At 47.1% G+C, this 19610-nt stretch overlaps 2 protein-coding genes across 10 annotated transcripts in view; both read left to right on the top strand.

Moving 5' to 3' along the window:
• CEP164 (centrosomal protein 164) overlaps positions 1 to 19610 on the top strand; it is a 74401-nt gene that overhangs the window by 13938 nt on the left and 40853 nt on the right. For all 9 annotated transcript variants that reach the window (XR_006340674.1, XR_006340673.1, XM_043900082.1 and 6 more), the window contains exons 3-6: positions 1083 to 1194; positions 10207 to 10411; positions 18338 to 18493; positions 18880 to 19014. Coding sequence is in view for 7 of the 9 variants with exons in the window: in XM_043900082.1 (XP_043756017.1) it covers positions 1083 to 1194; positions 10207 to 10411; positions 18338 to 18493; positions 18880 to 19014 (608 nt within the window). In the remaining 2 variants the exon portion in view is untranslated. The remainder of the gene's footprint in view (positions 1 to 1082; positions 1195 to 10206; positions 10412 to 18337; positions 18494 to 18879; positions 19015 to 19610) is intronic.
• LOC122692524 (B-cell CLL/lymphoma 9-like protein) lies at positions 10422 to 17103 on the top strand. The gene is made up of 2 exons (XM_043900154.1): positions 10422 to 11078; positions 12880 to 17103. The coding sequence occupies exons 1-2, from the start codon at positions 10854 to 10856 to the stop codon at positions 14659 to 14661; spliced, it is 2007 nt and encodes a 668-aa protein (XP_043756089.1). The 5' UTR covers positions 10422 to 10853; the 3' UTR covers positions 14662 to 17103.

The following is a 19610-nucleotide window of genomic DNA, read 5'->3' on the forward strand; positions in this document are numbered from 1 at the left end:
CATTACTGGCTGTTTCTTCTACCAGCATGTAGGCTCCATAAGGACAGAGGCCATTTCTGTTGTAGTCTTGGCACATGGTGACTGGCACATAGAAGGTACTCAGAAGATATTTGTGAAATTAATGAACACATAGTCCTTGGCTAGCTACATTTCAGCTGGTCCCTTTTGCCTTTCCTAGTCCCTGGGTATGTCAGCCTCCAAAATCCTCTGCTGAGATGACCCATAAAGTGAAAGTCGCTCAGTCATGTCTGACTCTTTGCGACCCCATGGACTATACAGTCCATGAAATTCTCCAGGCCAGAATACTGGAGTGGCATTTCTCTTCTCCAGGGGATCTTTCCAACCCAGGGATTGAACCCAGGTCTCCCTCATTGCAGGCAGATTCTTTACCAGCTGAGCCACAAGGGAAGTCTAAGAATACTGGAGTGGGTAGCCTATCCCTTCTCCAGGGGATCTCCCTGACCCAGGAATCAAACTGGGGTCTCCTGCATTGAAGGCAGATTCTGTACCAGCTGAGCTAGCAGGGGAGCCCAAAAAGGATAGGATAAAGGTTAGAGGTGAACAGCCAGATGCAGAGGTACATAGGGCGACACCTGAGAGGGTCCCAAGTGCCGGAGCTCCTGGCCCAATGGAGCTGGGATGTGCCATTCTTCTGGCATGTGGAAGTGTCAGGAGCTCTCTGAACCCAAGTTTAGGGATTTTCATGGAGTCTTCGTCATGTAGGTATGATCACCTACTAACTCATTTTATAGCCCCTCTCTAGAGAATGCGGGCAGTGAGGCTGAAAGTTCCAAGCTTCTAATCATGACTGGTCTTCCTGGTGACCAGGTCACACCCAGGAGCCCACCCAGAGTCGCCTCATTGGGACGGAAGACCCTCCTATCACTCATGAAATGCCACAAGATGTAGGAGCTCAGTGTCAGGAACTGGGGCCAAAGACCAAATATTAGCTGGAACAGGGGCAGAGACCAATGTATCTCTCTCGTTATCTCCCAAGACTGATTGTGATTTTTCCTTCTTTGTATCCACCCCCTCCCATTCTTACCTCTCTCACCTTGCCACCCCCCTGCTCCTCCTTGCAGAAATTCTTGAATTTGCCAGAGAGATTGGTATTGATCCCATAAAGGAACCAGAGCTGATGTGGCTGGCGCGGGAGGGCATTGTGGCCCCATTGCCTGTGGAGTGGAAACCATGGTGAGTTCAGCATGGCTGCGGCCCTCTGGCTTGGCCTGTGTGGCGGAGGGGGGAGATCGGCTTTAACTGGTCACCTTTTTTTTTTCTTCTAAATTCATTTTTATTTATTTATTTGACTGTATCAGGTCTTAGTTATGAGTCTTTGATTTTAGTTGTGGCATGTGGGATCTGGTTCCTTGCCCAGGGATTGAACCTGGGCCCCCTGCATTGGGAGCATGGAGTCTTAGCCACTGGACTGCCAGGGAAATCCTTTGGCCACCTTTTGAAGCCTGTCCTGCATAGAATTGAGAACAGCAGTGGGCCATCCCTCTGGCCACTTTGGGCAGGAGCCCAGGTCATCTTTCTTTTTTATCCCAAAGAAAGGCAATGCCAAAGAATGTTCAAACTTCTGCACAATTAAACTCATTTCATATGCTAGCAAAGTAATGCTCAAAATTCTCCAAGCTAGGCTTCAACAGTACATGAACCGAGAACTTTCACATGTTCAAACTGGATTTAGAAAAAGCAGAGGAACCAGAGATCAAATTGCCAGCATCTGTTGGATCATAGAAAAGACAAGGGAATTCCAGGAAAAACATCTGCTTCGTTGATTGTCACACTAAAACCTTTGACTGTTTGGATCATGAAAAAAGCTGTGGAAAATTCTTAAAGAGATGGGAATATCAGACCACCTTACCTGCCTCCTGAGAAACCTGTAGCAGTTCAAGAAGCAACAGTTAGAACTAGACATGGGAATATGGACTGGTTCCAAATTGGAAAAGGGAGTACGTCAAGGCTGTATATTGTCACCCTGCTTATTTTAACTTACATGCAGAGTATGTCATGCGAAATGCTGGGCTGGATGAAGCACAAGTTGGAATCAAGATTGCTGGGAGAAATATCAATAACCTCAGATATGCAGATGATACCACTCTTATGGCAGAAAGCGAAGAGAAACTAAAGATCCTCTTGATGAAAGTGAAAGAGGAGAGTGAAAAAGCCGGCTTGAAATTCAACATTCAAAAAAAGAAGATCATGGCATCTGGTCCCATCAGTTCAGTTCAGTTCAATCGCTCAGTCGTGTGTGACTCTGCGACCCCGTGGACTGCAGCATGCCAGTCCTTCCTGTCCATCACCAACTCCCAGAATTTACTCAAACTCATATCCATCGCATTGGTGATGCCATCCAACCATCTCATCCTCTGTTGTCCTCCTTTTCCTCCCGCTTTCAATCTTTTCCAGCATCAGGGTCTTTTCCAATGAGTCACTTCTTCGCATCAGGTGACCAAAGTATTGGAGCTTCAGCATCAGTCCTTCCAATGAATATTCATGACTGATTTCCTTTCGGATTGACTGGTTTGATCTCCGTGCAATCCATGGGACTCTGAACACCACAGTTCAAAAGAATCAATTCTTTGGCACTCAGCTTTCTTTATAGTCCAACTCTCACATCCATACATGACCACTGGAAAAACCATAGCTTTGACTAGACAGACCTTTGTTGGCAAAGTAACGTCTCTGCGTTTTAATATGCTTTGTAGGTTAGTCATAGTTTTTCTTCCAAGGAGCAAGTGTCTTTTAATTTCATGGCTGCAATCACTGTCTGCAGTGATGGTGTTTTTTTGGAGCCAAAAAAAGCCTCTAACTGTTTCCATTGTTTCCCCATCTGTTTGCCATGAAGTGATGGGACCAGATGCCATGATCTTAGTTTTCTGAATGTTGAGTTTTAAGCCAGCTTCTTCACTCTCCTCTTTCACTTTAATCAAGAGGCTCTTTAGTTATGTTTCGCTTTCTGCCATAAGGGTGGTATCATCTGCATATCTGAGGTTATTGATAATTCTCCCAGCAATCTTGATTCCAGCTTGTGCTTTATTCAGCCTAGCATTTCGAAAGATGTACTCTGCATACAAGTTAAATAAGCAGGATGACAATATACAGCCTTGACGTACTCCTTTCCATGTCCAGTTCTAACTGTTGCTTCTTGACCTGCATACAGATTTCTCAGGCGGTAGGTCAGGTGGTCTGGTATTCCCATCTCTTGAATTTTCCACAGTTTATTGTGATCCACACAGTCAAAGGCTTTGGTGTAGTCAATAAAGCAAAAATAGATGTTTTTCTGGAACTCTATTGCTTTTTTGATGATCCAGCAGATGCTGGTCCCATCACTTCATGGTAAATAGATGAAGAAACAAAGGAAACAGTGACAGACTTTATTTTCTTGGGCTCCAAAATCACTGCAGATGGTGACTGTAGCCTTGAAATTAAAAGACGCTTGCCCCTTGGAAGAAACGCTATGCCAAATCTCAACAGCATGTTAAAAAGAAGAGACATTACTTTGCTGACAAAGGTCCATACAGTCAAAGCTTTGGTTTTTCCAGTAGTCATGTAGATGTGAGAGTTGGACCATAAAGAAGGCTGAGCGCTGAAGAATTGATGCTTTCGAACTGTAATGTTGGAGAAGAACTGTGATGTTGGAGAGTCCCGTGAACTGCAAGGAGATCAAACCAGTCAGTCCTAAAGGAAATCAACTTTGAATATTCACTGGAAGGACTGATGCTGGAGCTCTAGTATTCTGGCCACCAGATGTGAAGAATGGACTCATTAGAAAAGACCCTGATGCTGGGAAAGCTCGAAGGCCAGAGGAGAAGGGGCAGCAGAGAATGAGATGGCTGGATGGCATCACCGATTCAATGGACATGAGTTTCAGCAAACTCTGAGAGATGGTGAAGGGCAGGGAAGCCCTGTGTGCTACAGTCCATGGAGTTGCAGAGTTGGACACAACTGAGCAACTGGACAACAGCAATCAGGTTACCTTTCTGGTCCCCGGAGGGTCCCAGGATCTCACCTGCTGCCCTGCATCAAGCTCTCGAGCACCACCATCTGCTTCAGACTCACAGAGGAGGTGTCATTGTTCTTTGCAGACTGAGATGGAGAGGAGAACGCTGGGACCTCCTCAGCGTGTCCAGAGTGGCTGCTGGTGCTGGAGAGGTTTGCTTGTGGCGACACAGACCGGCAGCGGTTTCTGTCTCCCTGCACAGCCCAGCCCTGAACTTGTGTGACCTGGTCATGAATGGGTCCCTGTTTCCAGTTTCAGTTTGGGCTCTGCACTGTGAGGAGCAGGTATTCGCTCAGGTCATCTCGGGTGAGCAGAGGCTGATGGTGAGGATCAGACTGGCTGAGGTGGGGCAGCCGCTGCCATCCACCTGTCTCCCTCCTCCCCCCCACCAGGATTTTCACTCTTGGAGACGCAGCTCTGTCTTCCTCACGTACACAGAGCTCTCTCCACGCTGCCTCCCTACAGTAAGTGACCCGAGTTTTGTACCAAAGAATGGGATTTCCTATTTGTCCCACACTAGCCCTCAGATGTCCCCCGGGGCGGGGAGGGGGTCGTGTCTTCTGCTGGGATTGTGCATTTGTGTGTACAAGGTGTGATTATTCTCTTCTTTCCTGAACCACTGGATGCATTGGCCATGCTTCAAAATGACTGCAATTGTCGCCTCACTCATCGCTGCCTCAGAGGCCTAATCCTTCCAGCTCTTCTTGCATGGCAGGTTCCCTGTTCTCTGGACCTTTTTGGCCACTTTTCCTTGGACCTTCTCCAGTTCATGACATCTTTCTTGTAGGAATGCCGTCAGCACTGTGCATGGTATTCTAGGTGCTGAGGCTTCATGGTTGTGTTTGTAGGTAGTGGTTTCTGTTGGCCTCCAGTATCCATCATGTTAGCCACATTTGCCTCATCATTAATCTCTTTATTCTTTTTCTTTCCTTTTTTTTAATGTATTTATTTGGCTGTGCTGGGTCTTAGTTGCAGCACGTGGGGTCTTTATTGCTATGTGTGAACACTTACTTGTGGCATGTGGGATCTAGTTCCCTGACCAGGAATCGAGCCCAGGCCCCCTGCACTGGGAGCATGGAGTCTTAGCCAGTGGACCACCAGGGAAGTCCCAGATCTGAAATATTCTCACCACAGAAAAGAAATGGTGATTATGGAGGTAGTGGAGGCGTTAACTAACCCTGCTGTGGTAATCATTTCATAGTAAAGAAGTTTATCAAATCATCATGCTGTGTACTGAAAAAATTATCTCATTTCTATAAACTTATTTCTACTTCCTACTTAAAAAAAAAAAAGAAGCCTAGGTACATGTGTCCTCTTTCACCGTTACACCCAATCCCGTGAGTAATTGCTGTCACTTGGGGAATGCCTTCCAGGTCTGGATTCTCTGTTGTCTTCCATTGGTCTGTTTGTTTACCTTACACAAATACCATGCTGTCAGGGTTACTGTAACTTTATTATAAATCTGAATATCGTTTAGAGTAAATCCTGCAACTGTGTTCTCCATTTTCAAAGTTGTATTCTAGGTCCCTTGCATTTCTGTATGAATTTTAGAATCAGCTTGTAATTTCTATAAAAAATCCTGTTTAGGGTTTTGACTGAAATTGCACTGAATCTATAAATCAGTTTGAGAGGACTGACATCTTAAACAACATTGAGTCCTCCAACTTACGAACACAGTCTGTTTCCATTTATTTAGGCTTTCTTTAATATTGCTAAGAAATCTTTTATAGTTTTTAGTTTACACATCTTGCCCATATTTTGTCAGATTTATCTCCTTTTTTGATGCTTCTGGTATCTTGTATTTATTTTTGTTATCGAAGTATAGTTGATTTATGATGTATTAATTCTGCACAGCAAAGTGATTCAGTTATAAATATACATCCATTCTTTTTCATGTGCTTTTCCATTATGTTTATAAATGTTATTTTTTAAAATGTCAATTTCCAAATGTTGGTTGCATTCATATAAAATAAAATTGGTTTTTGTATACTGATCTTCTAGCCTGCAACCTTGCTAAACTTACGTTAGTTCTAATAGCTTTTTTTTGTAGATTCTATAGAATTTTCTACATAGATAGTATGTCTTCTGGGAATGAAGACATTTTTTCATCTTCTTTTCTAACTTGGATACCTTATATTTCTATTTCTTGCCTTATTGCACTGACTGGAACCTTTAATACAGTTGAACAGAAATGGTGACGATGAACATTTTAGGCTTATTTCTGATCTTAAGGGGAAGCATTCCCCTTAAGTCTTTCACCATTAAGTGATTTTAGCCAGTGTTAACTGTAGGGTTTTCTAAATGTCCTGTGTCAGGATGAAGAAGTTCCCTTGTATTCCTAGGTTGCTGAGAGTTTAAATCTGAAATGGATATTGAATTTTGTTAAATATTTTTTCTACGTCTATATATGCATCTGCATATACCGAAGAATCATGATTTTTCTATATTGGTCTGTTAATACGGTCAGTTATATTGATTGGCTTTCAACTGTTAGACCGACCTTACTTTCTTGGGGTAAACTGCTTGATAATGGTTACATATTATTGGATTTCATTTTTTAAAATTTTGTTAAGTATCTTTTCTCCAAAATAATAGCTTGAAGGAGATGAGATAGAGTTGGGTATTTTTAAAATTATTGATTTCCAATTTTATTTGTTCATTATATCTATCCTTTGTTACATGCTGTTACAGAATTCTGGTTCAGTAATTGTTCCTGCTTATCTAAGTGTTTTATCTGTGCTTGATAAGAATGTGGTCTCTCATTTTTTAGATTAAGTATAGTGATTTACAGTTTTGTGTTAGTTTCTGGTATACAGCAAAATGATTCAAATATGTATATGTGTGTGTATTTATATATATATATGTATAAGAAATATTTTTTTATGTTCTTTTCCATTATGGTTTACTCCAGAATATTGAACACAGTTCCTTGAGCTAACAGCAGGACCTTGTTGCATCTGTTAATACCAAACTCCTAATGTGTCCTTCCCCATCCCCTTTGGTAAACACAAGCTTGTTTCCTATGTCTGTGAGTCTGTTTCTGTTTCTTAAATGTCCTTTTCACCAGGCATGCCAAATGTGTTGATCTTCCTGTGTCCTGAGCAATTGTTGTCTGGTCTCGCTCTTCCCCACCCAGGGGTTGATCCGGGGCCCTGACTGTGAAAGTGCTGAGTTCTACCCACTGGACCACAAGGGAATTTCCTGGTCTCACTCTTGAATAATGGTTTAGTTGCCTACAGATTTGTCAAACAGCCCTTTGACAATATTGTATACCTTTATCTTCTGTATGCTGGGTTTGCTGATAAGACATGTTTTTTGGTTTTATTAGTTTTTCCTCTGTAGGTAATCAATGTTTCCCCCCTCTGGTTGTTTTCATCGTTTTGTTTTTAATCTTTGGTGTCCTGTAATTTCACTACAATATATCTAGGTGTGGATTCACTTTTATTTACTGTGTCCAGGAATTGGAATGCTTTCTTACTGAGGACTCATGTCTCTCTCCAATTTTGAAAACTTCTCAACCATTATCACTTTCTTTTCTAGAACTCCTACTATAAATATATTAGACCTTATTATTTTTATCCACCATGTCTTTTAACTTCCATTTCATATTTTAAAAATGACTTTATAATTTTCTTTAGCATATATATTTCCCAATCCACTGTTTGTTTCTTCTGTGTCAAATCTGCTGCTTAATCAATGTGTTCTTTTTTTTTGATTTGTTTTGAATTTAATGACTACTAATTCCTACAAGTTCTCTTATGTTCTTTTCTTTTTTTAATTTTATTTTTCATTTCGGCTGCAGTGGGTCTTTGTTGTGGCATGCTAGCTTCTCTGGTTGTGGTGTGTGGGCTTAGTTGTGGCATGTGGGATCTTAGTTCCCTGGCCAGGGATTGAGCCCAGGCCCCCTGCATTAGGAGCATGGAGTCTTAACCACTGGATCACCAGGGAAGTCCCCTTATGTTCTTTTCAATATGCATAGGTCTATTTATTTATTTATTTTTAAAGAGTTCTGTTCTTTCATTATGGATTCTCTTCCTTTATCCCTCCAATAATTTAAAATATTGTTATTTTTAGTCTTCTTTTGGTTGTTCTACTCTCAGTTCTTCTTTTCATTGTGTTACTGATTTTCCCTCATGGTTAAGTGTTTCCTCACATGGTTTGTAATTATCTATTGTGCATTTTGTGAATTAATTTTCTGCAGAGGTTATTTTCTGTGAGTGTCTCATTCCTGGGTTGCTGAGTAGCCTTACAGTGGTTTCTGTCAAGGATTTTTTTAGTGCTTTAGGATTCAATTTTTACATTAATTTCCCGGATCTGGCATTTTCTTACCACGTTTTGGACTCTGTCTACATATGTGTTGGGGTTTCAGTTTTTCATTAAATTTTATTTTCCCCACCTAGAACCTGGAGTGGGTGATGTGCTTCCTTGTTACTTCTCTGGCCCACTAGGTCCTTTTATTCATGGAGAGAACAGCCTGAAGAACCCCAGATATATCTAGGGTCTCAGTTTTAGTTTCCAAACTTATGATGCCCTAAGGCCACATTTTGTTCTAGGTTGGCACTTAAACTCAAGTTCCGTGGGCCTGTATCGAGGTCAGATCCCGACCTTGACCTGTCAGTTCATGCACTTATTACTCAGATTTCATGCTTTCTTTCTGTTTCTGACCTCTGAGAATTTCTCTTTCTGTTGGCTATGTGAATAGTGCTGCTGTGAACATTGGTGTACAAATAACCTGTTTGAATTCCTGCTTTCAATGTTTTTTGGGTGTATACCCAGAGGTAGAATTGCTGGTTTATATATGGTAATTCAGATTTTTAATATAGTGCTATATCTTTAAAACTTGAAATTTATTTTTATTTTTGACTGTGCTGGGTCTCCGTTGCTGTGCGCAGGCATTCTTCGGTTGCGGAGAGCAGGGGCTACTCTAGTTGGGGTGCGCAGGCTTCGCATTGTGGTGGCTTCTCTTGTTGCGGGGCACGGGCTTTAGGGTGCGGGGGCTTCAGTAGGTGTGGCACACGGGCTTGGTTCTGTGGCATGCGAGATCTTCCTGGACCAGGGATTGAACCCGTGTCCCCTGCACTGGCAGGCAGATTCTTAATCACTGGACCACCAGGGAAATTCGGTAATTCTAACTTTTCTGTTACACTGTTGGAACTGTCACGCTGTTGTTCGCTTTGGCTATACCATTTTATGTTCCCACCAGTAGCGTGCCAGAGTTCCGGTTTCTCTACATCCTGGCCAGCACTTGTTAATTTCTGCTCTTTTGATAATAGTTGTGTTAATGGGTGTGAAGTGGCATTTCATGGTGGTTTTAATTTTCATTTCCCTAATGTTGAGTGATGTTGAGCATCTTCTCATGTGCTTCTTGGCCAAGACAAGGTCGAGTTTCATAAGGAGCCTGATTAGGATTGTATTGGATTTATATATTAATTTGAGGATTATTGTCATGTTTACAGACTTGAATCCTATTCAGGAACAAAGGGTGTCTCACCAATTGTTTTTTTCCCCCTTGAATTTTCAGTAAAACTTTATGAAGGTCTGGCACACACTGTGTTTATTCCTGGGTATTTTATCTTTCACATTGCTATTGTGATAGGTTTTTTCCTATTAGCTGTCCTAATGGATTACAGATAATGGTGGATGGGGTGAGTGACTTATTTTAGACTTATTTCAGCCATAATGAAACAGATTCTTGTGGCCCACCTTCTACATTATTTTCTTTTATTGTTGATTGACCCCACTAACTTGGATTGTTGCCTCTTATATGTTTAGAGTCTTTTGCAAAATCAGAGCTTTCACAACATATCTTTTTTCTTTAGATCATTTATGAAAATACTAAGCAAGGTGTATCCTAGAATTTACCTCTAAGACATCATAGCGTTTGTATTTATCCATCTAAAACTAAGTTTATCCCTACTCTAGTTTAGCATGAATTCTCAGGAACCCAAATGATTAAACATCTCGATATGAGAAATCCTTAATATCCTAATTGTTTGTCTCTGTCTAACCTAACTCCTTATTCTTAGCCAAATCTAGCCAATTTTGTGTTAGCTCTTTCTTCTCTTCCTCCTACTCTCTCCCTCTTTCCCTATCCCCACAATTCTTTCCTCTTCTCTGCTTCCTTGCCATTTTCCTTTTTTCCTACATAGCTTTGGACCTGAGCAGGAACTAACGTGTAACCTCTGCTCATCCCCCAGCCAGGACATCACAGGTGACATTTACTATTTCAACTTTTCCAACGGCCAGTCCACGTGGGACCACCCCTGTGATGAACACTATCGGAACTTGGTGATCCAAGAGCGAGGCAAGCTGTCAACTCCTGGGGCCACTAGGAAGAAAGAAAAGAAAAAGAAAAAGGAAAAGAAAGACAAGAAGGATAAGGAGACCTCCAAGAGTCCCCTGGTGAGTTAGTGGGTGCCAGCTCCCAGGGAGACCAGGCCTGAAACTTGAGGAGGGGGTATTGGGAACGTCTGGCTGTTTACAGCTGGGAGATTAAGACCAACAAGAATAATATAGTAATTTTGTGATAGTACATCATCTGAATTGTACCTGTTTTCTGGCAGATTTTCCTTTTAGCTTCTAGAACTAGTGCTTACTATCGCTAAGCAATTTCTGCCCTCCTCCCTGTTTGGAGGCATATATAACATAATAAGGTTAGTGAGCAAGTGCCCGACTGGGGACAGGGTTTTGCAGTGGTCCGAGAACTGATGCCGTCTGCCTCTATGGAGAGTCGGCGGAGGCCAGAGAGCCTAGAGGAGCATGTGCCTCCCCTTTCCTTTCCAAGCCAAGCCTGCCCGGAGTGGATTCATCGTGTGTCTCAGTGGTGCGAGTTCCTGGATGTCTGATGGGCCATAATTCGGTTGTCAGAACACCAGTGCCTTCAAGACCCAAAAAGAGAAGTTTGAGGGTTTTTTATCTGCTCCCATGGGTGGTCTTTGCTGCCGGTGTCCTTGGTTCGTGGCGGAAACCGACGTTTGAGTGCAGTGCCCTCACCTTGCTCCCCAAGCAGCTTTTTCACTCGAGAGTTGAAAGTGCTCTTTCCCATTGTTGTTTTGTGTCCCTCCTCCAGGTGAGAGGCTGATGGGCCACGTTGAGGAGAGGGAGGCGCTTGGGAACCCATTTCAGCCTGGTGGGAAGCCCTGGGAATACCTTCTCAATCCTCTCAATGGTCGAGTTGATTTGCTCTCTTATTTATGGTCTTTATTTCCCACCGGTGCCTGATGGTTACTTCTCAGCAAAAATTCCTCCATTTGCCTTCCTTCCCAAGGTGTCAGCTCTGATGTTGGATGGTTGCTGATAAATTTATCCTTTTTATCATTTTCAAGCTCTACTGATAGGCCTCCCCCGTGTCCCCACCCTCACCCCATATTACTAGTCATGGTTCTAAGAAATAAGATAACAAACCCATTTCTTCTGGTGGAGAAAAGAGGAAAAGTCATTTCCAAAGAGGTTGAATTTTCTAATGGCATGCAAGGTAGAAGATGGATAATGGACTTTTCACTAATCCCAGACTATTTTAGTTTCTTTTTTTGGTCACGAGGCATGTGGGATCTTAGTTCCTCTGACCAGGAATGGAACCCACTGCCCTTGCACTGAAAGTGTGGAGTCTTAACCACTGGACCACTGGGGAATTCCTGCCGGGGCCTATTTTAGATGACAGTCGGCATCTGGGTAGTCTCTGACATGACTGCAGGTGAGAGAGGGAATGAAGTGAGGATTCTGTGTTGGAGAGTTGGGTAATAGATCTGTTCTGGGTATTTGACTGAGTTCCTGGAGCTCCCTGTTACAAAGGATTCCTCCTGTGGTTCAGGATCTTAGGGAAAGTGGACAGGCCTGGGCTGTCAGTCTGGATCTTAGGGCTCAGGACAGGTGCCTGAAAGCTGAGTTTGTTTGGGGGCAGACCTGACCAGGTGGGTGATCTGGGCTCAGCTAGTTTGGGCTCCCTGGAGGAGAGCTGGGTGATCTTTTAGGAATTTTTCTTTCTTTCTTTCTTCATGGCTGCACTAGGTCTTCGTTGCTGCATGTGGGCATTCTCGGGGGCTACTCTTCGTCACAGTGTATAAGCTTCTCGCTGTGGTGGCCTCTTGTTGTGGCGTGCAGGCTCAGTAGTTGGTGACGCCCGGGCTTAGTTGCTCTGCGCCATGTGGGATCTTCCTGGACCAGGGATTGAACCCACGTCCCCTACATTGGCAGGCGGCTTCTTAACCACTGGACCATCAGGGAAGTCCCTAGGAACTTTTTTTTTGGTAACCCCAAGATTCCCTGGCTGTGTGGACCTCTCTTGAGCAGCACCAGCTCATTTGGTAGAAGACTTAGTCTGAGTGTTCAAGGCTCAGCTCATGTTTCCCCTCTTCCTCCCTTCTTAGATTATTTCTGATAGTCCTTGATAAGAATGGTGGATTTTTATGAAATTAACCAGTCACAGACTTGAGAGCTTGATGGTATCTCCAGGATAACCTAGTTGGAGATTTTCAGACTTTTTGTTAGTAGTGACGCCGTCTTCACATCAGTTCCTCTGTGGAAGACCAGTGTTCAAAAAGAAGTGGAGCTGCTCTGGTTGAACCTGGGAGTGGGGGTCTGGGCGATGCTCCTTCCCCACGACATACCCACTATGGTGGCCCCAAGGTGCCATGGGGAGCAAGGGTCCTGAGCCCATGGATCTAGTCAAGTCTCTTTGTAGGTGAGGAAAGTAGAGCCTAGAAAACAACAAAGCCCAAGGGAGTTTTTAGCTTTTCTTCCCTCTTTGGTTTCTGTTTTCACTTTGAATGGAGGGTGGGTTTCTGCTAAGGGTTTGCCAGCAGCTCCGGTAGCCAGTAGAAGTCAGCAGCGCTTTGTCTTCGTTTTCTCTGCCTATTTATGTACCCGTCTAGGAAACACAGCCTGAGCAGGGCCTTCTGCTTTCTTCCTCCTTTCTCCGTGGCCCGTCCCCTCTCCCAGCGCCTGGGCTGGCTGATCTGGACCTAGACCGAGAGATGCAGGCTAGAACTGAGGGCTCCTTTAAGAAAAGGAAGAGCCCGTGTGTGCTGGCTGACACCCCCAGGCCTCTCACGGGCTCTCTGCCCAGCAAGCTGCAGCCGCTCTTCAAAGGCCAAGCTTCCCGAACCCACCAGATCTTTGCCGACGTGGAGAAAATCTTAGGCAGGGCCCCAGCCCACTGCAGGACAGAATTAGGTGACCAGCAGGGTCTGGAGAAACCCCAGCCGCTGACAGAGAACATCTATCTGGGGTTTTCAGACCCTGAAATAGAAGAGCTGGAGATGAGGAGCAGACAGCTGAAACCTGGCGCTCTGGGCCCTGACGACACCGGGCCCTTCCAGAACAGGCAGGATGCATTAGAGAGCAAGACACAGGCCTCTGTCCATGCGAAGCTTTCGGAGACCCTCAAGGGCCCGCAGCTGAGAAGGGAGGAGCACAGGCATGACGTGGCCGAACGGAGCTCCACTGGCCCTGAGGGGGACAAGGGCCAGAGCCCCGTTCCCTCACCATCCCCCGAGGAGGCCCCCTCACTGTCCCCTTGTTCTTCTGACCCCATGCTGCTCACCGGGAAGAGCAAGTTGTTGTTGTTAGACAGCAACCCAGCTGAAGACCAGAGCTGGCAGAGTGTTTCTGGGGAAGCGGGGAGCGTGGGCAGAGGCAGGAGGAGAAGAGAGCCCCCAGGACTGTGGATGGGGCAGGTTTCCAAGCTTGTCCACAGGGATGCCTCCAGGGGCAGCAAGGAAACCGAGCCTGATGACCCTGAGGCTCCAGGGGCCTCAGCTGGAGGTCCACCCCAGGGGCTGTTGCTAACACCCCCTGATACCCTAGCCTCAGAACTGGTCCAGAGCGTCCCTGCAGGGAGTGCTCCCGGGGGGCCTCCTGCCATTGAGGAGAACCCATCCCCAGGCTCTCCAGAGCCCCCCCAAGAGGACAGGAGGCCGAGCGGGTGTGAGCCCGACTTGGAAAGCAGCAGCAGCCTGGCCTCTCGCCTTGGCTCGGAGGTCCTGGGGGAGGTGACCAACTTCCCGTGGGATCTGCAGAGCCCGCGGGGGTTTGAGTGGGGCATGGGTGAGTCAGGCCCCGGGCCCATAGAGCAGCACCCCAGCGCCTTCTTGGCGCCCCAGCTGCTTCCCATGCAGAGCTCCGCTGAGGAGCAGTCAGAGAGCGAAGACTACTCTGAGGACCAGAGGTTCTACCAGCACATCCTGCAGATGGTCAAGATCTCCCGGCGGCTGGAGGGCCTGGGGCTGCCCGAGAGCGCGCAGGAGATGCCGGGCCAAGACCTGGCCAGCATGATCTGCTGCCTGGCTGCTGAGTCTTCCAGGCTGTCTAGCGAGGCTGAGCATGAGGCCATCATTGCCACGGACTCCGGGCTTCTGCCTTGGGGGCCGGAGCCACGGGAGCGTCCTCCAGAAGTGGACGTTGCCCCAGCCGCGCAGGAGGCCTCTCGTCTCCGGCCCGGCAGCAGCCCCCTCAGGCAGGGGCTGGTCGAGCTGAGTTCCAGCAGAGGGCTTGCAGCAGAGCCAGGCAAGATGCAGCTTCTCGACCAGGTAGGCGTCTCAGAGGGCATCACGACCTTCAGGCCCAGTGAACTTGGCAGGCAGGGAGCAGGTTGTGCTGACAGTCTGAACCCAGCCATCAGGTCAGCTTTCCTGTTGTCTGTCCTCCCTCAGTGACCAGGGAGCCCTTAGCCACCCGGGATGGCCATCCTGTGGGATGACATGCATTTCCTATTTCTTCTACCTCATCACCTACAAGATGGGGGCAGAGGATGTCTGGACTTCCCTTCCCTTGATCTGACCATACTTCACGGGTGCTTTACGTGCTCTGAAGATGATCCGTTTTGAGGGTGAGTAAGGTGGCACAGATCATGGCATTCCTGCACGACGTAGGTACTGTTCCAGGCTTTGGACGCCTTCCACATGAGCTGATAGTGTAGAGAGGTCCTCCCAAGAAGATACCCCGCCCCCAGCCTCTGAACTTAGTCCCTTCTCGGAATCACTCAGAATTAGTGAGTTGCCATGCCGAGGGTCACAGAGACTCAGACACAACTGAAGAGACTCAGCACAGAGAGTTAGTACTGTCCTGCGGTATGACGTGCCCAGTTGCTCCCTTGTGTCCCGGCTCTTGGCGATCCCATGGGCTGTAGCCCGCCAGACTCCTCTGTCTGTGGAATTTTCCTGGCAAGAATACTGGAGTGGGTTGCCATTCCCTACTCCTGACCCGGGGGTCGAACTTGAGCTTCTCACATCTGCACTGACAGGCAGGTTCTTTAACCGCTAGCGCCACCTGAGAGGAGAGGCTGAAGCCCGGACTCTCTTCTGCTCCGTGGCTGCTTCTGCTCCTTCCTTCCCAGGGTTTCCAGAACCATGTGAATAGCCTGTGTCAGGCTTGCACAGACCACGTCCTCCCCTAGTGGGATCTGCCAAAGAGTGGGCTTGCCCTGTCATTCGGGGCCCTTTGTCCCTTTAAAGAATTGTCACCTTCTTCATTCTGAAGTCAAATAGGATCACAGACCATGGGGTTTATCTGCATTCCCTGGCTGCTTTTGCTATTGCCCAGCTGTGGCTTTACCCAGTTGTTACCTCAGTTCCTAATTGCTGGCATGCCTGGGTCCTCCGTTAGCTCTAATAACCCCTGTAGCACTATAAACATCAGATAAGCTGCAGATTATCCTGCAAAGTTTTAATTAGCCCAATGGCGGCAAGTTTATCCGCTCTGAAGGACAATGCCAGGCACAGCTCTTAGCCAGAGTTAATGGCCATCTATAGAAACTGATCAGCTAGGGGCCAGGAATGTATAATTTCTCTACTAACTGCTCATGTGGTCAAGGCCCGGGAGAACAAAGCCCTCAGCGGGCCCATCTCCCTCCCTCAGGCCCCCAGCACGTTAGCAAATTAGCCATGTCAGGAATCTGTAATTTTCCATCAATACAGTGTGGGAAGAATTTTGCTCACTGATCTGCTGGGTGGGCTGGGCGGCTGGGAGGAGCCGGCCAGGTTTGCTCAGAGTATACCGCAGAGCAGCTCTCCCGGGCTCCTTTTTCGCCACAGCCAGTGTGAGATAGCGGCTTAGACACTGTCCTGCTTCTCATATCTACTCCTGTGGTTGCTGGCCTCGCGATTTGGGGCAGGCAGAGGTCTTGACCTCACCAATCTCCATTTGCTTTTGTGGGGACTGGGGCCTCAGATGGTTCTGAGAGCAGAATGAGACAGGTGCTTTTACCTAGGGGCCCAGGACTCAGGCAATGTTGGCCAGTTTTATTATTTTCAGCTCCTTTTCTGCCTCGAGAAGATACCCTGCAACAGGCTAGATGACTGGGAGTCTCTTTGGGTTGGCCAAAAAGTTTGTTTGGGCTTTTTTCCATAAGATGATACAGAAAAACCCAAACGAACTTTTAGCTAACCCAATACAAAGGTTTGGGGTTGAGGGGGTGGTGGGCAGTGGGTGGTCTCATGTCACCTTTCAGCTGAGAGTCTAACGCCCTTCTTGGGCAGAAACAGGTTGTGTTTGGAACCCACCCAATGGTCTGGCCTCAGGCCCGGCCGCAGGTAAGAAGACAGGCCACCTGAACCTCTCATCTTGACCCCCTCGGGTTCCCCTTTCTCTTTTCAGTCACTGTGGGATTAGGAATGGAATTTTTGTTTTATACACATTTTAACTTTGAGAAATGGATTTTGAGGAGCTCATTGTAAACTGTCACCTGCCTCAGTTTCTGAGCCCAGACCATTGTAATACAAATCTGTCATGATAGCAATTCCATAGCACTGGGGTAGCCCAGGTCACATAGATGCACTAGGGTAACCTGGACCACACACACATGCCCTGGGATAGCCCGCGCCACGCACACACGTGCCCTGGGATAGCCCGCGCCACGCACACACGTGCCCTGGGATAGCCCGCGCCACGCACACACGTGCCCTGGGATAGCCCGCGCCACGCACACGTGCGCTGGGATAGCCCGCGCCACGCACACGTGCGCTGGGATAGCCCGCGCCACGCACACGTGCGCTGGGATAGCCCGCGCCACGCACACGTGCGCTGGGATAGCCCGCGCCACGCACACACGTGCCCTGGGATAGCCCGCGCCACGCACACACGTGCCCTGGGATAGCCCAGACCACGCACACATGCCCTGGAATAACCCGGACCACGCACACGTGCCCTGGGATAGCCCGCGCCACGCACACGTGCCCTGGGATAGCCCGCGCCACGCACACGTGCGCTGGGATAGCCCGGGCCACGCACACACGTGCCCTGGGATAGCCCGCGCCACGCACACATGCCTGGAGTAGCCCGGACCACACACACATGCACTGGGGTTGTCTGGGCCATGCACGCATGCTTCTTACATTCAGTATCTCATTTGAACTTCTCAGCAGACCTTAAGTAGCTTGCACATATCATCTCTGACTTGTAGATGAGTAAACTGAGAATCCAAGATTCTGTGAGTGGCCCAAGTCTCACAAATTCTGCCATCTCTCTGGTGTCTCTCCCCAGTCCTCACTGGCATGAAGCCCGCCATCCTGAGAACACGAAAGAGGAGCGGCCGCTGTAGTCCTCTGGCTGAGCTCTCTACAGCCCCTTTGCTCCTCAGTGGAGAGCAGAAAGAGTGTTCTTCTGTTACTCACATGTCTTTTTTTCTTTTACTTTTTTTTGGCCATGCAGTGTGGCATGTGGGACCTTAGTTTCCCAAGCAGGAATTGAACCCATGCCACCCGCAGTAGAAGCATGGGGCCCTAACCACTGGACCGCCAGGGAATTACCCTCATGGGAGTTTTTCAGAATGAATATTTATTTTAATCAAAGTAATACATGCCCATATTAGACAATGCCAAGACAAGCTAAAAGGTGCAGAACAAAATATAGCAGTTCTCCAGTGTGGGTACCCTTCCTACCTCCACCCCGGCAATGCCTTTATTCTGGGGTCTGCTTCCATATTGTAAATAACATGCTTAGGCTGCTTTTTCTTGATTCATCAGTTTTCAGCTTTATGTATTGAGTCTTCTCATGCTGGGAGATGAGGCTTTTGTCTCTGCTCCTCACCCCCTCCCCAGCTTCCTCTGTGGCTTCAGAAGGGAGAGCAGGGCCCTCTGCAGCTTCTCTAGACGTGAAAGAGCCGTTTGTTGGGAGATAGCAGCAGAGTTACGAGAATCGGGAAACAAGCCCATGATTCTCACATGGTTGGCACAATACCGACTTCTGGATGTTGTGTTTCATTAGCAGCCTCTGAACGGAGGTGGTTTAAATTTGAGTGGGCAGGATTTAGATGTTTTATTTTTATATCCGTCTCCACACTCTTAGAGCCCTGTGGTTGCTTGGGTTTCTAACAGGATATTTTCTGTTGCCCAGGCCGTGGGTACCTCGTTAGCTCCCATCCATGTTCCTCTCGGGGGCCTGGCCCCGTTAAGGGGCCTGGTGGACGCCCCGCCCTCTGCTCTTCGTGGACCTCAGAGTGTCAGCCTGGGGAGCTCGGTGGAGTCCGGTCAGCTCGGAGAACTCTTACTGGTAAATGCTTTTTTTCTCGTATACAGTATAGTTAGTTACCGTGGGGCCTCCGTGTTCCATGCTAGGAGCTGTGGCCCATGGAGAAATACAGGGCACAGGCTGATTCCTCAACACACATTATATGGTGTGGAAGAAGGTGAGTCACACCTGGGTGATGCTGAACGTGGGTGGGCCGTGGAGGATGGTCAGAGAGACTCAGGGCTCATTTCCCGGTCCCTGTGACCAGGGCAGTAGGAGTTGGACAGGGAGGGACCACTGTGAGCTGGAGCTGCTGGGTCAGCTTCTCGGACATGGTGGCCTCGCTGTAGGCGCTATCTTGACAGAGAGAGGCGAACTCATGCTGAGGGTCTTCCCACTAAGTGCCTTGACCTTCCTTCTTTTTGAAGCCAGCACAGGGTCTCAAGCCTTCTGCTTGTACAAAAGGTCTCCTGGGCTCCGTCCATGAGGACAAGAATGCTGTCAGCCTCTTGGCTTTAGGAGAGGAGACCAACGAGGAGGATGAGGCAGACAGTGACAACCAGGTAAGAATGAATCCTTTTCTTGGCCTGAATATCCTTTGGGCCATTAAAAAAACAAAAAAAATTTTTTTTTAAATTGTGGTCAAATATATACACCATGAAAGTTACCATTTTAACCAGTTTTAAGTGTACAATTCAGTGGCCTTAAATACCTTCACAGTGTTATACAGTCTTCATCACCATCTGTCTCCAAAGCTTGTTAATAATCCCAGAGACTCTCTGTACCCATTAAACAATAACTCTGCATCCTCCCCTCTCCCCAGTCCCTGGTCTATTCTCTGTCTCTGTGAATTTGCCTGTTCTAGGTATTTTATATACGTGGAATCATACTGTCTTTGTCCTCTTATGTGTCTGGCTTCTTTCATGTAGCATGGTGTTTTGTAGCACGTGTGACTGGATAGTATTTCATTGTATGAAATTACCACATTCCATTCAGCCGTTCATCTGTTGTTGGGTACTTGAGCTGTTTTCACCTTCTGGTTTAATCTCTGTGCTACTTTGAAAATAAGTGAAAGTGGTTTTCCAGCCCACAGCTTCACTGTTTGCCCAGTCTGTATCCCTGCTGGGTCTGACCCAGCTCTTGGACTTGTGAGGAGCTT

Source organism: Cervus elaphus, chromosome 1 (assembly GCF_910594005.1).
Source record: "Cervus elaphus chromosome 1, mCerEla1.1, whole genome shotgun sequence".
NCBI classification, from domain to species: Eukaryota; Metazoa; Chordata; class Mammalia; order Artiodactyla; family Cervidae; genus Cervus; species Cervus elaphus.

Coding starts and splice junctions, on each gene's coding strand:
- LOC122692524 (XM_043900154.1), top strand. CDS start 10,854: ATGGGCCATAATTCGGTTGTCAGAACACCAGTGCCTTCAAGACCCAAA. Junction 11,079..12,879: donor GTTTTGTGTCCCTCCTCCAG/GTGAGAGGCTGA, acceptor GTACCCGTCTAG/GAAACACAGCCTGAGCAGGG.